Source organism: Prionailurus viverrinus, chromosome A3 (genome assembly GCF_022837055.1).
Source record: "Prionailurus viverrinus isolate Anna chromosome A3, UM_Priviv_1.0, whole genome shotgun sequence".
Lineage (NCBI taxonomy): Eukaryota > Metazoa > Chordata > Mammalia > Carnivora > Felidae > Prionailurus > Prionailurus viverrinus.
The window spans coordinates 6,455,009-6,473,894 of NC_062563.1; the positions used below are offsets into that span (position 1 = coordinate 6,455,009).

Genomic DNA, 18,886 nt, shown 5'->3' on the forward strand with positions numbered 1-18,886 from the left:
AAATGATACAGGATAACAGCATAAAATGAAGTCTGCATGACGTAGAACAGGACAGTATTCACGTCCAAAGTAAGTATTTGAGATTTTTTTTAACCTGCCAACGTTAAGGGCAGTAACACATGAAAACATGCTCAACATCCTGAGACATCAGGGAAATGCAAAGTGAAACCACAGTGAATCGGCACCGTATACCTGTCAGAATGGTTAAAATGAATAAATCTGACCACGCCAAGCATGGGCGAGGATACAGAGCTGCTGGAGCTCCCCCACTGCCGTGGGCAAGTGAAACAGCACAACCACTCTGGACAGCAGTCGGCAGTTCCACTCTTAGGTATCTGCCCCCAGAGAAGCAAAAACGCAGGTCCTGTTAACATCACCCCGAAAGCCTGCTGATTTAACATTCCAGAAGTTTCTACCAAGGGCTATTTTTGTAAAACTGCCATTGCTCCTAATTTAGAATTGTGTTTAAAAGGAAGAGAACATCCTTCCACTAATCACCCTAATGTGCCAAAAGAAAGCCTTAATCAAGCAACCTCGTAATTATGAGGCTGCTGAAGCAGTCATCAGGATTTTCTGTGAAGTCAGTAAATGTGAAGAGATCCACAGTAGCGTTATAAACAGCTACTCACCGAGTGCCGCGTGTGGCCTGAGTCCCTCCAGGATGGCTGTACTCAGTTCTGACATCATGTTACGTACGGGTGAATACGCGTGGCCAATAAACCCAAGAACCACAGCAGATCTTTTACTTTTGTAAACCACGTTTTGTGGCTACCTTTTCAGTTTTCCCAAAGGCTGATATATTTCAATCATCTGAACGCACTGCTGTTAATTCTGCGTCAGCAAAAGTCACCTAACCAGCAACCATTACATTTTGGTACTAAGGACTATCCCTTTTGGAAGAGTTATTGAAACACAGAAACAAAACGTCCGCACAAAGACTCGCGCACGAAAGCTTATGGCACCTCGTCATATCCCAACACTGGGAGCAATTCCGTGTCCTTCCACAGATGAACAGATAAACGGACTGTCGCCTGCCCACGGGACAGCATACTGCACAGCAATAAGGAGGAAAGAACGGTCACAAATCTAATGAGCTGCATGAAATCTCAAAATCATTACCCAAAGTGAAAAGAGGCAAAAAGTACAGTCTACAACTCTGTTTATATGGTTCCAGACCACGCAGCTGACGTACAGAGACAGAGAGGGCACAGAGACTGCCCAGAGACAGGGTGCAAGGCGGATGGAGTGGAAGGGGCACAAGAAATCTCGGGGGGGGGGGCGGGGGGGGACATGTGTCCTGGCGATAGTGGTGATGGTTTCGCGGGCACGTACGTCTACAAAGCTGAGCACACTTGGTGCTTTAAATACGTGTACTTCGGCAAAGCGGCAGGCTGGGGGAGAGTTGTGCCACCCTGAATCTATCTGTTGTTCTCCTAGGAAGCCTAGAGGGAAAGAAATTCAAGCGGTGGTGATAAGAAGGCACCTGGAGCTGAAGACATGAGCCAGCTGCGGGCCACGAAGCCCGGACTCCTCGTGTGCACAGCTGTGTGCGTGTGCGTTTTTCTTTATTTAAGGGATCCACCTCCGGAGGAACCAGAGGAGTCCACCTATCCAGCAGCGGTGGAATGTGGCTTTTATCCAGATGAACTGTGTTCAGCTTTATTTGAAGGGAAAGAGGCCGCCCCCCAAATTGCAACTTTTTGTAAAAACCCTCATGGTTCTCAAATACTTGCTCCCTTGCGCACACCAGGAAACTGCTCCAGGATTTCCCAGGAGGTGCATCTCATAACCAGACCCTTGTCTGCAGAAGAGGGCAATTTCTCTTTGGCATATATCGTAACTACTCACAAGGACCTGGCTGTGTTTGTGCAGCTGCTCAGGTCTATTTATGTGCCTCAAAACCTTTACTGTATTCATGTGGACAAAAAGGCCCCCAAGAAGTATAAGAGTGCTGTGCAAACCCTGGTGAACTGTTTTGAAAATATTTTTATTTCATCAAAGAGAGGAAGAGTGGCTCACACTGGCTTTACAAGACTGCAGGCAGACCTTACTTGTATGAGAGATCTGGTCCGTTCCAAATTTCAGTGGAACTATGTCCTTAACCTTTGTGGACACGACTTTCCAATCAAAACCAACAAAGAAATCATACGCTACATCAGGAGCAAATGGACTGATAAAAACATCACTCCTGGAGTAATGCAACCACCACACGTTGCATCCGAGACAAGTGGAAGTCGTCTTGAATTCACCCCTGAAGGAAGTACCTACGGATCTCCAAACAGGAGATTCAAAGATGAACCACCCCATAACTTAACAATTTATTTTGGAAGCGCTTACTACGTACTAACGAGGAAGTTTGTAGAATTTGTACTGACGGACATCCGCGCAAAAGACCTGCTCCAGTGGTCCAGAGACATCCAGAGCCCAGAACAGCATTACTGGGTGACTCTGAACCGACTGAAAGGTAAGAACGTCCAGCGATACAGCGTCTGTTCAGATCAGAGGCAACAACAGATGCTTATTCGTAAGTGGAAATTGTATTTCACGATTTACCATGGCTTGGTGAAGAGCTCTACGTTTTGCAAGACCTCTTCCACTTCGGGGAGTACGGGAGGGTCTTTAGGGGTCTCAGGTTTGCTGAGAGACAGCCACGCGCCCAACCAGCCCGGCTGCTTTTGTTCCCTCTCCAGAAAGAAGTATGACCAATATCTGAGCACAAATCTTCAGAAACTCCTTCATTTCTTCATTCACTTACTAAATACCGCTGGGTACCTACGAGGGCCAGACATTGTGCTAGGGGCGCTTTTAAGAATGGAAAACATTAGGGGTGCCTGGGTGGCTCAGTAGGTTGAGCATCCGACTTCAGGTCATGATCTCATGCGTGGTTCGTGAGTTCGAGTCCCATGTCGGACCCTCTGCTGTTAGCACAGAGCCCGCTTCGGATCCTCTGTCCCCCTCTCTGCCCCTCCCCGACCTGTGCTCTCTCAAAAATAAACATTAAAGAAAAAGAATGGAAAACATTAAAAGTAGTAATTTTGGGGGTGGCAAACATGATACCTCAGGTAGGTTTTCTGAGAGAGGGAGTCTGATGTCCTCCCTTAAGTGGACTTACTTTCTCTTTGTATAAAGTTGATGTGGCTTCAAGTCTGAATGGTAATAATAGGTCCAGATCACCGTGCAAACACTGAATCCAGCAGAAATCGATTAGGATCTTAGTTTAATCGCTCCTATCCACTGAAAATCCTATTTTCACCTCCCCTCAGAGGGCTGTTATGGAGAAACCCAACATCATCATGCCAAGGGCGCACTAGGTGCGCTCAGGAAGTTACCAGGGATGGAGACGGGGATGAAAACGAAAGCCAGAACACAAGACCTTGGCCACGGCCGCCGCCCGCCCCCAAAGTGTAGCCTTTCAGCAGATGACAAGCAAGCACTTGAAGCAGGGTTGGACTTCCCTCCACCTTTCTCCCACTATCACATCTGGGGTGGGGGGAGCACGGCCAGGAAGAGCTGGCACCCTAGAGCCGAGCAGCTGCCTGCCCGCTGTAATGCTCGTTCTGTTTCCCCCTAGATGCCCCGGGAGCCACACCTGACGCTGGCTGGGAAGGAGACATTCGAGCCATTAAATGGAGGAACGAGGAGGGAAGTGTTCACGACGGATGTAAAGGTAAAACTCGAACCAAAGCAAAAGCAAAAGCCTTCCAATTTTATGAAAACTATACAACTGCTGCCTGGATGACATCGGGAGACGATCATTAGCAGAAGTAGTGAAGGGATTCGTGAGTTTGAAATTACATGGGGCAATTTTTTTTTAAACTTCTTATTTATAATATCTAGAGAGAAAAGCTCACAAATCGTTAAGTACTTGGGTTGATAAATTTTCACAAAGTGAACACACAACTCGGCTGCAACTTTACAAGTTTTAAGATAAAAATACACAAGCTGGCGGGTTTCTTCCACCTGCCCCTAGAACTCAAACTTAAACATTTATTTTAAAAAAGCTCTGTGTCTCCCTGGACCTCTACCAGAGCAGACAAGTGAGAAATGCAGGCGATCGATCGATCGTTCCAGAGCTCAGAGGTTGGCAGCAAACTCTTGCTGAGGGGAAGGTCTTTCTGCTTTGCCCTCAGGAGACTCTCCCTGGGAGCTGTGACTTCTTTTGCCCCTTTGTCTGGTGTCCCGGTGGTTTTAGTTACCAGGACAATACAGAACAGACTTGGGGTGGGGACGTCAGTGTCCCTCTTTGGTGAAAAGGCTGGAAGAGCAGCAGCTGACTGCAGACTCAGGCACAGCCACTGGGAGAAAATGCCTAGGGAGTGGGAGACCCAGAACCGGCCTCTGGTCCTGCCATTCACGCCTACTCTCCCCACCGCTCCCCCCCCCCCCCGCGGCCCAGGGTGAGATGGCTGAGAGGAGCAGAGGTGACGGGAGAACAGTCACAGCACCACGCGGACAAGTCCGGTAGGGAGAGGTGTGAACGCTCTGGGAGCCCATGAGGAAAGAAAAACAAGGTGTCTGATCTTTACGGGGCCGCAAACTGTGCTGGACAGAGAAGGCAGGAAGAGCGGGGCAGACTGTGTGCAGGTGGCTGGGGCACAGCATCCTCTCTCCCAGGCTTGTGGCCTGGCCTTTCTGTCTACACACAGCTTCCCAACCACCACAGAAAATACCGCACAGACGCAACCACTGATTTTAATGGTGCGTCTCGGCGTGGCCCCTCGGGCTTGAGTCACAGAAGATCAGAAATACAAAATCAACCAGGTTCACCCAGTTTCCCAGCCGTTTAAAGGACTGATCTCAAAGAAACAGGTTGTAGACAAATTAAAAAATGTAAAACCCAATACCAGAGAATAACTCAAAGACCAGCAACTCCCGGGGCCATGTACACAGCCACTCTCCTCACAGGTACCAGGTCGGAAGGGCTGGAATAATTTTCTAGTGTTTTCAATAAATAGTTTAGCCATGATTCAATTAGGGGGCTCTTCACACAATAAGAAGGTGACAGTTACACAGGCTGAGAAGCAACCCTGGCCTTTCTTTAGAAAGCAGGGCTCACTGCCATTACACACTGGGGTCGACAAGACCGGTGAATAAATGCTCAGGAAAGGCCGGGGTTGGGGCTCAGATGCTTCCTGAAAACATGATTCACTCACAGAGTAAGAAGTCATGAAGGGTGGCTGCTATCAATAACACAGTCATGACTTAGAATTCTTATAACGACACCCTGAATATTTCAATATTCTGTAAATCTTAACAAAAATCACCGTTGCCCCAAAGCGAACACTTCAGCAAGTTCTTGCCGTTGCTCACTTCAGACTGCAAACTGTCCACTAGGAAAGCAGCGAGACAAGTGGCCGCCAAGAGTCAGCCCCCGCCTTAGGCCGAGCCCCGGCAGTGACCGGGGTAGAACCTTCCGGAGCCCTGCGCTGGGCCCGCAGTCAATCCTCACAATGACTCCCAGGCACTCACTATCGTATTCACGCCTCACAGATGAGGAACCCCAGGCTCAGAGAAGTGAGGTCACCCCCAGTGTCACAGGAAGCAGCACAGGAAGTGGCAGAGCTGGGTCTCTAAGCAGGTGCAGCTGTCTGCTGCCCCTCCAGTGGACGAGCATGCACAGAGTGACGGTCGTCCTGCTGTCACCAGCAACAAAGAGTTTTGTTTACTTGTAATCACCCAAACGGCATGAACCCAACTCTGAGGACCTTCCACAGGCCTGTGCCCCCTTCCTGGCTCACATTCACGTGCATATACAGTAGAGACCATCCAGCTACCACCGAGGTGCAGCTGATTCTTTTTTCACTACGTCCTACGCTGTTCACGCAGCTTGTCTCCACAGTCGTACTTTTCACCTGGTTCGGTGTAATTCTATTGAGAGTCTGTGACACTGTGCCAAGAACGTCTACCAGTGAGAAAGATGTCAGCCGTGACAAGAGCCGCCGCTTACAGAGTGCTTACTCTGCTTGGCCCCTTACTAGATGAATGCGTGCTCACTGGGGGAAGGTTCTTTCCACCTTGTTCCAGTCTTACAAACAGCACTGGACGGTTCTACGCGTGCAGTTCCGCCCCTTTTCTGTACTTCCCTCCGATGGGCTTTCAGGAGTAGGATCGATGGGCTGGCGTGGACAGAAAAGCAGGGCGAGCTGAGCAGAGAGCAAGGTCTCCAAAGTGGATCGACCTCTGCCTCACACGCAGACCGAGCACTCACTCCTCTGCGAACCGGAGGTGGTAACGAAGCACCTTGCAGCACTGGCCAGGGGGTTAACAGAGAAAGAAGGAAGAGCTGAGTGCAGCGTCAGGCACCTGACGTGTGCTGCCGAGTTCGTCGCGAAGGAACCCAGCACTGGAGTCGACCCATGATTCCAATTTTAATGACTTCTATCTGTATCAAACGCTCACTCTGCACGGGCAAGAGAGGGCCGAAGCAACGCCACGTTAACACCGACGCAATCCCTGCAACCTCCCCACAACCAAGGAAAACAAACGTTCGTGGGGCCCAGTTCAGAATTTAGACTTGGCCCGGCAAATGCATGCTAAGACGTCTCCCCTGTGCTCGTGACTAACGAACATTCCACAGTGTCCCCTTAAACAAAGTAGCCGTTAAACAGAAAGAATGAAAGCGTCCCTGCCGCCACAGATTCAAAACCCAACCCAGAAGCCCCAATCAGAGCAATCGCAGAGATCATGTTTAGTCTGACCTCCCGTGAAGCAGGGGCCTTCCCGATGACCTTGGAAGAGCATCACTTTTTGGTGTGAACGTAAACTGTGCTTCTTTCTACAGGGCGCTACGTCCACGAGAGCTGCGTGTATGGACCAGGAGACCTGCCGTGGATCATTCGGTCGCCTTCTCTGTTTGCCAGCAAAGTGGACTCGACAGACCCCCTGGTGGTCACGTGCCTGGAGAGGCGGCACAGGCTCCAGGCGCTGCGGCAGGCAGAGGTCCCTGCAGAGCCACACTGGCGCTTTCAACAGGAGAGTCATTTTAACACGACACGGAGCCGCTGAGCTGGACATTTGGAAGCGTCTGTGCTCTTACTGGCATCGCCATGTCCCTGACTTGTGATAAGAGAACACTAACCAAAGAAGAAAGAATGAGAACTGGTTCCTTGGTACAAGCTAGCCCTAAAGTGAACTCAGAGATACGCTATTGACAAGACTTTCCTATAAATCACAGGCCGCTCTTACGGCTTCGAGGAAGAAATCACGAGAGGAAAGGTATTGCTCAAGGTACCGCTGGGGGCTCCTGGATCAGCCAAGTGAGGTCGGACTGCCTCAGTAAATAGCTGCTGCAAATCGAAGCCTCGAGTTAGAATAAAAACAGATCTTGCTTTGAAGATATTACCGTGTATGAGATTCTAGTCAAGAGCCAACTCTCACTGAAAACAAAACTCTGCTGATCTAAAACAGTGCTCTTTGGCTGGGAACCATGTAACTTTGTTCTGGTAATCCTAGAAAAATACAGAAGAGTCCACTTCTTTTGGGTAAAACGAAACTAATCCAGAGCTGAAGCACACTTTCTTAAAAAGGATGCTATAAGCTTCTGGAGTCAAGAGGCATTAATCGTACCTTCTGCCCTGGTGGGTACGTACTACGTCTGGTCTGACACCAACCACAACCACAGGGGGCTTTGGGGCATTTGAAATGTGGAGAGTATGCTTGATTAAGTGACTTTTTGTCTTTATTTAACTTACAAAATTTTAATAAACTGAAATTTTAATAGTCACATGTGGCTGGTGGTTTCCACATTGAACAACATAGGTCAAAGGTGGGAATGATCTTAATTCTCCCTACTCAACAGACTCGGGTCTCTAAAGAGTCCATAACTTTTTCATTGTCCTGTTGAGGATTTTCTGTATATTCTCTTTCTCTAAAAGAGTTCATGGCATTGTACAAGACTGAAAACGTGCAACCATTAAGTGGCACCACATAAAACAACTAAAATAAAGAAGACACTAAAGAAATAAATGTATAATTCAAAGGCAAAGTCTAAAGCCTCGGGAAACTGAAGCTTTGCAATGAAACGAAATCAAATCTACTTAGTCAATGAAAATAGCCCTTGGAAAGCACGAAGCTAGATAGAAGGAAAAGAGCCTTCGAAAGCACAAATCAAATGTAACTAACCACAGAACATTAACATCACCATTTCAACAAACATTTCTTCCACCTCGACGCCTAATTCCAAGGAAAGCACATGCTGAAAATGTTAAGACTGTCAAAGACAAGGCCACCAAGAGCCCCACGACAGCACAGTTCTGCTTTTCTACACGTTTTTTCTACACAGGGCTCACGAGTGGTACCAACCAGCTACGTTCTGACTGCCTGTTCAGAAAGCTCAAATTCACCACGACGGTGTCCCTGTATTTTAGAACAACTCACTAACAAGTGCAAAACCCAGTTTTAGGGGCACCTGGGTGGCTCAGTCGGTTGAGCGTCTGACTTCGGCTCGGGTCATGATCTCGCGGTTCGTGGGTTCGAGTCCCGCGTCGGGCTCTGTGCTGACAGCTGGGAGCCTGGAGCCTGCTTCGGATTCTGTGTCTCCCTGTCTCTCTACCCCTCCCCCGCTCATGCTTGGTCTCTCTCTCTCTCTCTCTCTCTCTCTCAAAAATAAACATTCAAGAAAAATTAAAAAAAAAAAAACAAACCATTTTTAAAAAAGCTGGTATCTTTCCAAGTCACTTGAAACATGAGCCTACCTTGATTTCCCTTCAATGTCCGTTCACGGCATGGTCACATGACTACGAGTGGGTCCAATACAGGCGTCTACTTAAGAGATCTGCTATGAGGAGGAAGCACTTAGAATTCTAATGTCTGACATGTCTCACAGACGAGGAAACTGAGGCACGGGGCAACGATGGGACTTTCCAGGAGCACACGGCTAAGCAAGGGCAGCTGGGACTTGGACCCAAGCAGGCAGTCTGGCCCCACAGTCCAAGCCCTTACTGCACTACCTCACCTCGTACAAAGACACGACGCACTCAAACACAGAGCCGCCCTCAAAGGACCAGACGTAACAGACGCCGCTACCTCAACAACTTACTCGAGTAACAGATCAAGTAATAATAATACAAGTAACTCAAAGGCACGGGGGAACGCAGCAGCGGGAGGCTCAGGGAGGGACAGGCTGGGTCGTAGTGGCATGCTAGGGGAAGCGCTGGGAGCGAGTGGAGGCTGACAGGCAGGCAGCCACCAAGGCTGGGCCAGGCTGGCCAGGCCAACATGAAGCAGCAGCCTCCGCTAGCGTTAGAACCAACCAGAAACTGCTGTCACTTAGAGTCAGACTCTTACTGCATTCGTTTGTTAAGAACACAATCCAATCACAAGCAAAAAATGTCTGAATTATGCTGCTACAGACTGTGTCTTAAAGGTGATGCATTAATAGGGATCTTGAGATCATTTCTCTTTCCAGGAGTAGAATCTTCTTGCTAATATGTAGATTCTACCGTTCAATTTTCTATTAGATTTTTCTTATACGTGAAAAAGTTCAAGGCGGCCTGTGATATCTATCATGCGGTTCCCTGAGGCTTAATACTTCTGAAGCCCATGAAGATGGCAGAGAGCTCACCCTAAGGAGGCCAGAGCCTGAAAAAAAAAAAAAATCAACATCTGCAGACCACTTTTGAAGATACCCCTTCCCTAACATTTTCTCCCCTCTCCGTCCCACCTCTCCATGGAAGGACAGCGAAAGAAGGGCACCTGGCTGGCTCAGTCGGTGGAATACGCGACTCTTGATCCCAGGGTCTTGAGTCCAAGCCCCGTGTCAAGCGTAGAGCTTACTTAAAAATAATAATTAAAAAAAAAAAAAAGAACCAGCGTAAGTTTTTCTTCCACTTCTGGCTTCACAATATGCACAGCACCCCACTCACCTACCACAAAGGCTAAATAAATGAAGCCAGAAAATGGCCAGTCAAATGGTCCTCATCACACCTCCGACATCTAAAGTGGGGATTCTCAAACCTCACTGTGCACGCAAATCCCCAGGGCATCTAGTGGAAATGCAGATTTTGATTCCACAGGTCTGGGGAGGGATCCACCGGTCTGGGCCTGCGTCGCTTAAAAAGAGAAAAACAAAAACCTCCCAGGTGATGCCAATATGGCAGGACCACGGATCATGCTCTGAGTAACGAGCACAGAGTGTATTTTACAAACTGTAATTACTCCAATGTGTTTCTCCTTATTACAAGAAGGGAAGAACACAGTGGGGAATACAATTAGGTTTCTGGCTACTGACTTGTTTACAGTGAAAACAAACAAAACAACCTAGCAACTACCCCTCTTCGGACCCTGCTGGCGGAAATCGAGTGTGCACTCCGTGCGTTTCAGAGCACAGAAGCAGAGCTGTCTCAAACCCTCGGGTCTCCTCTAGCAGATCGAAAAACCAACCGTGAGCGAAACTACCGAGTGAAGCGTAGAGAAAACGTCAACCCTGAAGATCCCGAGGGCCTCCCTGCCATCGTTCTTATGACACCGGTTTCTCTAAATTTCAGACGTTATTTTAAAAAAGGAAAATATCTGTTTCAGCCTCGGACGCTGTCACTTTATCTCCCTTTGCTGGCGTTTCCACGACGTGCTGTGGCTGGAACCCCTCCATCATTCTTCCTGTTGGCACTCGGGCAGAAAGTGCTGGTGTTCCCTTGTCCCTGGGCATCCAGCTGGGCCACCTTCCCCGGGCTTCCCTGCCGTTGTCAGGTGTGGTCACAGGCAGCGGAGGTGATGAGTGCCACTTCCGGGCCTGGGCCGAGAAAACCTCCTACGCTGGGTGCTCCCTCCGCTGCTCCCGTCAATGGGACGCAGCACATTCCCAAACCCAGACGAGGTCTGAGCCGTAAGACAGCAGGAGCCTGAACCTTGACTCTGCCCTGGATAAGAGCTGCCGAACCAGGAACTTTTGCTGTATTAGCCACTGGAACTTGAGGGCTGTCCGTCTTAGCGGTCAGCCAATCTTGATGGACATACTTAGTATCACTGAACTTCGGAGACTTTAAATTACAAGTATGAGCTCGATTCCTGGAAACAGTACACAAATGTGTCATTCAATTTAATATTTTATTTTTAATTTTTTTTTAATGTTTGATTTTGAGAGAAAGAGAGAGATGAGTGGGGGAGGGGCAGAGAGAGAGAGAGAGGGAGACAGAATCTGAAACAGGCTCCAGGCTCTGAGCTGAGTGGTCAGCACAGAGCCTGACGCGGGGCTCCAACCCACAAACCGTGAGATCATGACCTGAGCCGAAGTCGGACGCTTAACCGACTGAACCACCCCGGCGCCCCTCAATTTTTAAAAATGTTGTTGTTTGAAATCTCCATCTAAGAGGAGAGCATCTACGAACTCACTATAATCCTTCCTCTCACGTGTTAGAACCCGAAGCCCAGAGTATTCCTGAGCCAGCAGCGGTGTGTGACCTAAAGCTGATGGGCACCGGGCTCTCGCTGTTCGCCGTGTGGGTGAACAGCTCCCACTCACGTGTGCCCCCGAATGTCCACGCTGTTTGCTTTTCTAAATGGCAAATACCAAATAGTGGTATATGCTGAATGTGTCCCCCACAAAGAGTTGAAGTCCTTGCCCTCAGTACATCAGAATATGACCTCCTTTGGAAATCAGGTCACTGTGGATATAATTAGTTAACATGCAGTGACTAGGGTGGGCCCTAAGCCAGTATGACTGGCGTCCTGATAAAAAGGAGAAATCTGGACACAGAGAGGACTCCGTGGAGACCGCACCGTATGAAGACTCACAGGGAGTAGGTAGCCATCTCACAGTCCTTAGAAGAAAGCAGCCCTGCCCATACTGTGATTTCGGACTTTGGGGCCTCAAGAACAGTACATTTCTGTTGAGTTGCCCAGTGTGTGGTGCCTTGTTAAGGGAGCCCTAGGGAACTGATAACATCGAGTATTCAACCTAGCTATGCAGGGGCAGTTTTTACATGGGTCCGAGAAGCTTAAAAGTGCTCACTATCTTGCTTTTCTGGCAACAGATTACTTTTTAAGAAAATTCTCGGGGCCCCTGGGTGGCTCAGTCGGTTAAGTGTCCGACTTCAGCTCAGGTCATGATCTCACAGTCTGTGGGTTCCAGCCCCGCATCGGGCTCTGTGCTGACGGCTCAGAGCCTGGAGCCTGCTTCTGATGCTGTGTCTTTCTGTCTCTCTGCCCCTCCCCTGCTCATGCTCTTGCTCTGTCTCTGTCCCTTTCTTTGTGTGTCAAAATAAATAAAGATTTTTAAAAAATTAGAGGAAAAAAAGAAAATTCTCTCCCTGAGGTATTCCTGAATGATAGCCAGTGTCCTGCCTTGACTGCCGGAGGTTTGGACAGCGGTGGGGGCCGCCCTTACGAGACAGGAAGAGCCAGCACTCCTGGTTCTGACCTGCCCTCTGCTCCCCTCGTCAGCCCTGCTGCCCTCAGTTCCCCTTTCCTCCTGCTTCCTTCCTTTCCCTTGAAGTGCTCAAGGTACTGACGTTTACAAGTTCACTAGCATCCAAGGGCACCTGGGTGGCTCAGTCGGTTAAGCATCTGGCTCTTGATTTCGGCTGAACTCATGATCTCCTGGTCTGTGAGTCTGAGCCCGTGCTGGGCTCTGTGCTGACAGCAGGGAGCCTGCTAGGGATTCTGTCTCTCCCTCTCCCTCCCTGCCCCTCCCCAGCTTGTGTTTTCTCTCTCAAAATAAATGAACTTAAAACAAAATTAGAAGTTCACTCGCATCCAGTCACTCTCCAAGCACCAAAACAAGGTCTCAGGTTCCCTTGCAACGTTCTAGTTCCTTGACGTAAAACCAGCTTCTCTGTAACGCTCTGTGCAGGCAGCCCTGTTGTGCTACAAATGTGTCAACGTGGTCACCGACGTGGACCGCGAGGGGGCCTATGCAAAGGACAGCTTCACGCCGTCCCAGGGATGGTTCCCATTCCGGGCAGAAGAAGACAAAGGCTGGCTGCTGTGGACCACTTAGTCCCCCAAACCCGGTCGCCCACTGGAATCATTCTGGAAACTCCTGAATAAGAGCAGAAACCCATGGGGCGCTACCCCAACGGTGAAGATTCTGACTCAGTGGGCCTGACGTGGGCCACGGGAGCTTACACCGCCGTGGTGACTCTACCACGCAGCCTGGTCTGGGAAGCACGGATTCAGGGCGTTTGGCTCCTGTAATAAATTTCAGCTTCGTTTCCCACCTTCTCACATTTCTATGCTTTTCAGCAGACTTCCTGAGTGTTCTCGCGAACGCTCGAACACACAAAAAACACCTTCCACACTCTGGGGGAAAACACACATACACCTGAACAGAAAGTCTACGTAGTCCCCCTCCTGCCCGAAGGGGGCCCAGGCCAGTGGAGCGCTGGGTCCCGTGGTGTTTCGCCCATGGGCGTCACCTGCGCCTGACGCCACAGTCGGACTCCTGTTCCACTGTCGCTCTCCATGCATCCCGCACAGGTCTACGCGTTCGTGCTCCCACGGGCGTCAGTGGCTCTGCGCTGTAGGCCCACCTGCCCCTGCCCCTTGGCCTTGCCCTTGAACTTCCCGACACCTCGGGGGACTCACTCCCCTGGCCTCTCCCCTTGCTCCCACACCCTGCCCCACCCAGGCGGGACGACACCTCGCACCTCTGTCTCCACAGGCTGCCTGGTCAGTCTCCTCCCTCTGATGCGGCAGCTGCCCCCCCTCCCCCTCCTCCCTCCGATGCGGCAGCTGCCCCTCTCCCTCCTCCCTCCGATGTGGCAGATGCTCCTCTCCCTCCTCCCTCCGATGTGGCAGCTGCTCCTCTCCCTCCTCCCTCCGACGCGGCAGCGTCCAGCTCTTCCGCCACCCACACCCACACGCTATGCCACCTACATCCTGTTGCGTAGCTTCAGGCCTCCCCGCCAACGTGCCGTCAGTGTCTCGATGTACTTCTGTGAACGTGCCCGTTTCTAATTTTACTTAGATTTACTTTAAACGTTAACGGGGCATTCTTGCCATAAGCATAAAAACGGCACCCCTGCCGCACACGTAAAGCAGCCATAACCACGCAGGACACAAAACAAGTCTCTCTTGACCCGCCAGCCGGAGCTCCGCATGCAGCATCCTCCCCCCGCAGCAGCCCTGCACGGGTCAGAGAGCCAACGAAAACCTACTCGGAGCCTTGCCCCTCGAGGCACGCAAGAAGTCTGAAGGAGCCCGAAATGGGAGTCCCCGGGGCGCTCTCCGGTGTCTCGCAGACACGTGTGGGGTCCCGTCTGCGCACTGCCCCCCACCGACACTCGGCACCACTGGTGGTCACGTCCCGACCTCTGTGAAAGTCTGACTGATAAGAACCACGCTCTGCCTTCGAGGCTTAGAATGCACGTCTCCTCCTTCATAAAGCCACTGCTCACCGGCACAGTCAAAAGGAAGTTCTCTGGCCCCTGAGCTCCAACGACATCTTTACCATCCACTTGGAAGCTGGCCTCAAAAAAAAAAAAAAAAAGTAGGGGCGCCTGGGTGGCTAGTAAGTTAAGTATCCAACTTCGGCTCAAGTCATGATTTCATGATTCATGGGTTTGAGCCCCATGTCAGGCTCTCTGCTGTCCGTGCAGAGGCCGCTTCGGATCCTCTGTCCCTGCCTCTCTCTGCCCCTCCCTCACGTGCGTGCACACACTCTCTCTCTCTCTAAAATACACACTTAAAAAAGAATACGATCCTTCGTCTGACTTATGATTCCTGCAGGACTGCACTCCCTTGAGCACAGACTGGGCCATCTCTTTCCTAGGAGCGCCTGTCACCTCACCTTCCACACAAGATGTCATAAGCACAGGTGAATAAATGACATCAATCAATTTCTGAATGCATTCTGTGAATTTCTTCTCTTTTGTAAAAGCTTAACGAGGCAGATTCCAAATTCTGGGATGGCTTTATTCATAGTCACCCTAAACTGGAAACAACTCCATGCCCCTCGGTGACTTCTTCACCAGCAACCAACTACCTTTGGCCTGCATGCAGTCACCCAGGGTGTCCTCCACATCTGGCTTCTTTCACAGAGGGATCGTTTTGAAAGTGCAGGACACCTGGTCCAGTTTAAGCTGCTCTCTGGCTTCCTACCGCACCTCGAACAAGATCCACAAGCCCCAACGTGGGCGGCTGGGCGCGGTATGAAGTAACCCCTACCTGTAAGTTTCTCCTACTTCTCCTCTCCTGCACCACCACCCCCCACCCCCGCTCGCCCCCCAGCCTTCTGTTCTCACACTAGCCACATCCTGTCACTTCCCAGCTTTGGCTCCAACTCTGCTTGGCTGGCTCCTCTGTGCCCTTCAGGTCAGCTCAAGCCTCCAGGGGCGCCTCTGTCACCACTGCGCCAGCCTCTCTCCCTCTGGGACGTCACCCCCTGTTTCTTTCCTGGCATCTGTCACAGTCGCTACTGCCTTGAGCCTCCTTCCCTGTTGTCTGAGTGCCTCTCCAACTGGGATGTGGGGTCCGTGAAGGCAGGGACTGTGACGATCTCACCCACTAGGCTCTCCCCCCATATAGTGCTCAGGACACAGGCTGGCCCCTGACAGGTGTTCAGTGAAAGCTGTTCAATAAAAGGATAATTCACAACAGGGAGAACCAGAACGAGGGGCTTGAAATCCAAGCTGAGTTAACATGGGTGAAAGTACAATCGGGAGCTGTTGGCATCCAGATGTTAAACTAAATGGTAAGTTTTCTGCAGGCGAACAGCACGCCAGAGACACAAGTGTCTGGGGGCTGCCGCAGCAACACTGTGAAAGTGGGGCCATCGCTATTTCTGTCATGTGACCCAAACAGGTGAGCTCCTACATCATGTATCTGCTCTCTCGTGTGAGCGCTTACTGAGGACACAGCAGGTGCCCTGCAGAGAATAAGCTCTGGAGGGTGGTGAGACGGACAAGCCTCGCCCCCACTCCCAAACACTCACAGGAGGAGCACAGGGGAATTTTAGGGCAGCGGAAATACTGTGTGTGATGCTACAATGGTAGGTACACATCGTCCCACATCTGTCCACACCCACGGGATGTGCAAGTGAAACTTCACGTAAACTGGAGATTCTGGGAGACGGTGTGTGAAGGCAAGGTCGTCAGCTATAACAAATGCACCCCCTGGTGGGGATGTTGACCGGGGGGGGGGAGCAGAAGGAATAGGGGAAATTCTTTACTTTCCTCTTAATTTGCTGAGAACCTAAAACTACTTAAAAAAAAATAAATAAATAAAGTCTTATGGGGGGGGGGGGAGGGAAAAAACAAAGTAACCGCCCCAGTCCTGTGGGAAAACCACCATGGAAATACCAATTACATTCTGATGAGGAGAGTGAGCTAACAAGGTGCCGGGGGAACAGGGAAGGAGGCTCAGCAGCAAAGGTTCACAGGGAGCATGACCTCCCCAGGCTGGTAGGTCACGGAAGACGGAACAAAGGCACAGCAGAGAGGTCAGGGAGCAGCCCAAGCTTGGCCTGAGCCGGACAGGCCTGCAGGGACTGGTCACCAAAGGCTGTCTGGGTCTGTTTCCAACAAAGACGAGCCATGGAAGGGCTTTGAGCAGAGAAACAACGAATCAAGTCTATTTCAGAAAGAACTGAAGCATGTTGAAATGACACATGGAAGGAGGAACCCTAAACCGTGTGACTTCCTCAGCTACCAAGAAGGAACAAATGACATGTGTCAACAACTCACCGTGTGACAAACTTCTGCTTTTATCTCTTTTAAGGCTCGTTCAGAAAACACACAACCACAGCACCGCAGGAAGCAAAACCTGGAGAAGGAATCCAAAATGGAAGATGACTTAAGTAATAATTTTTAAATTACAGCCAGATTATCAGCTAACATTTGTTCAGTTTAGACAAAGGCCAAGGACTAAAACAGAAAAATGGTCACATTTGATTCCATTACAGGAAAAAAACTAGTACGTCCTATATACCTATTTGTATGTAGAAAAAGAAACAGAAATAGAGAAAAATACAGGCCACGGTCCCATTCCTGCTGCCTTGCAAAAATCCTTTAGAATCAAGTCTCTCCTACAAATAAGATAAATACATTAAAAATAAAACCACAAACATAAAAAGTCAAAAGACAGAATAGGAACTCAAAGAGAGAATATTTTATATATACATATGAGATTGAAAATGAGTATTCAAAATGCTCTTAAAAAGCAAAAATAAACAGTGTGCTAGAAAAATGGGCAAAAGACATTCACATGTGATTCACAAAAGAACTATAATTGGCCAAAACATAAAAAATGTTTAACCTCAACTGTTACAGAAATTCACTGCAAAACGTCATATAGTGTTTTACGTATCCGACAGTGACAAAAGAGACTGAAGGTGTCCAGCAGGAAACTGAGGAAACAGGCATGTCTGTTGGGAGACGGGGGGTGGTGCAGCACGGTGCATCTTAGAAGGACAATTTGGCAGAGTCCCGCACAAGAATCACCTTTCGGAATGTCTCCTACAAAACCTGCCCACGAAGGTACAGATGCGTAAATATGTATTTATGAAGTTGTGTAGGACAGCGCTGCTTGGAACAAGGAAAAAGAAAGCACCTAAATGTTTGTGAGCAGAGGAATGGGTACATAAGTTTGGAACACTCACACAGCTATAAAAAGAGTAAGGTAAATCTATATGCAAGGCTATAAAAACATACTCAAATTAGAGAAGAAGGACAAAAAAGAGATTACGACATGTATACTGTGTTGAACACGTTTACATTTCTATTGGCAGAGGCGTAGGGAAGTGTGGTGTATGTGCATTGGTGCTGGGCGGGTCTGCAGGGGGCATTAAACTCCAAACAACCAGGAATGCTGCCGCTGGAGGCGAGGACTGGGGGAAAGGGGCAAAAATCATCAGGTGTACATTTTACTTAACTGTTCCTCTAAAAATGCCACAATAGAAGGTCTCTCCAATTCCCTAGGGATTATAGTGGCTGCAGCTTGCCTCAACAAAAACCCAATTAACAACAACCATACTAAATTCACTTACTGTTGTTTATGACAAAAAAAAAAAAAAATTCTATTTTATGGATGCTTACTAACTACTAGTAATTTAGTAATTTAAATTTGTTTATTTTTCTTTAAACAAAGGCTCAATGGGGCGCCTGGGTGGCGCAGTCGGTTAAGCGTCCGGCTTCAGCCAGGTCACGATCTCACAGGTCCGTGAGTTCGAGCCCCGCGTCGGGCTCTGGGCTGATGGCTCAGAGCCTGGAGTCTGTTTCCGATTCTGTGTCTCCCTCTCTCTCTGCCCCTTGCCCGTTCATGCTCTGTCTCTCTCTGTCCCAAAAATAAATAAACGTTGAAAAAAAAAAAAAAAATTTTAAACAAAGGCTCAATGTTTTCATTACACCAGTCACTTATTTCTATTTTTCTCTATATTTGAATCTTTATTATGTAACATTCAATAAATGTACAAAGTAACCCCCAAAGCAATTTTCCAGTGTGGAGGCCCTATTAATAGCAAGAGGGCAAAGCCAAACACACAAATTCACTGGGAAGAGAAAAGACAGATTAGCCAGGGATGAAAGGGAAAAACTAGGGAAACCACAATTGAAGCAAAAGCTATAGGTAACCCCTGCTCAAGACCCCAGAGTTGAGTCTGTTTCTGCTAAGTTCCTCTTTTGGGGTGAACCATGGTTTTCTTTAAACAAAAAAAAGTGGGAAGCCAGACACAAAAGGTCAAACACTGAATGATTCTATGTATTGGCAGTATCCAGAAGAGGCAAATCCATGCAGACAGACAGCAGACTGGCGGTGGCCAGGGGCTGGGGAATGGGAGGGACTGCTCCACGGTCAGGGGGTTTTCCTTGGGGGTGAGGGAGACCAAGAAAGGAACTAGGCAGAGGTGCTGACCTTTATGTTATGACTTTCACTTTGAGATAATGTGTATGTACCCACGTGCAGAAACACACACAAAAGTAGGACAAGCTTAGGTAGGTGAGTCGGCTTCCCCAGA

At 49.2% G+C, this 18,886-nt stretch overlaps 2 protein-coding genes across 3 annotated transcripts in view; one reads left to right on the forward strand and one right to left on the reverse strand.

The window, feature by feature from the left end:
* The window catches only part of RTF2 (replication termination factor 2), a 41,762-nt gene that overhangs the window by 14,687 nt on the left and 8,189 nt on the right, over positions 1–18,886 (reverse strand). For both annotated transcript variants that reach the window (XM_047852639.1, XM_047852638.1), the window contains exon 5: positions 16,620–16,698. In XM_047852639.1, the coding sequence (XP_047708595.1) occupies positions 16,620–16,698 (79 nt within the window). The remainder of the gene's footprint in view (positions 1–16,619; positions 16,699–18,886) is intronic.
* LOC125162081 (beta-1,3-galactosyl-O-glycosyl-glycoprotein beta-1,6-N-acetylglucosaminyltransferase 7-like) lies at positions 1,498–7,403 on the forward strand. Its single transcript, XM_047852636.1, has 3 exons — positions 1,498–2,464; positions 3,572–3,667; positions 6,782–7,403. Exons 1-3 carry the CDS (start codon positions 1,498–1,500, stop codon positions 7,003–7,005), a joined length of 1,287 nt encoding a protein of 428 aa, XP_047708592.1. The 3' UTR covers positions 7,006–7,403.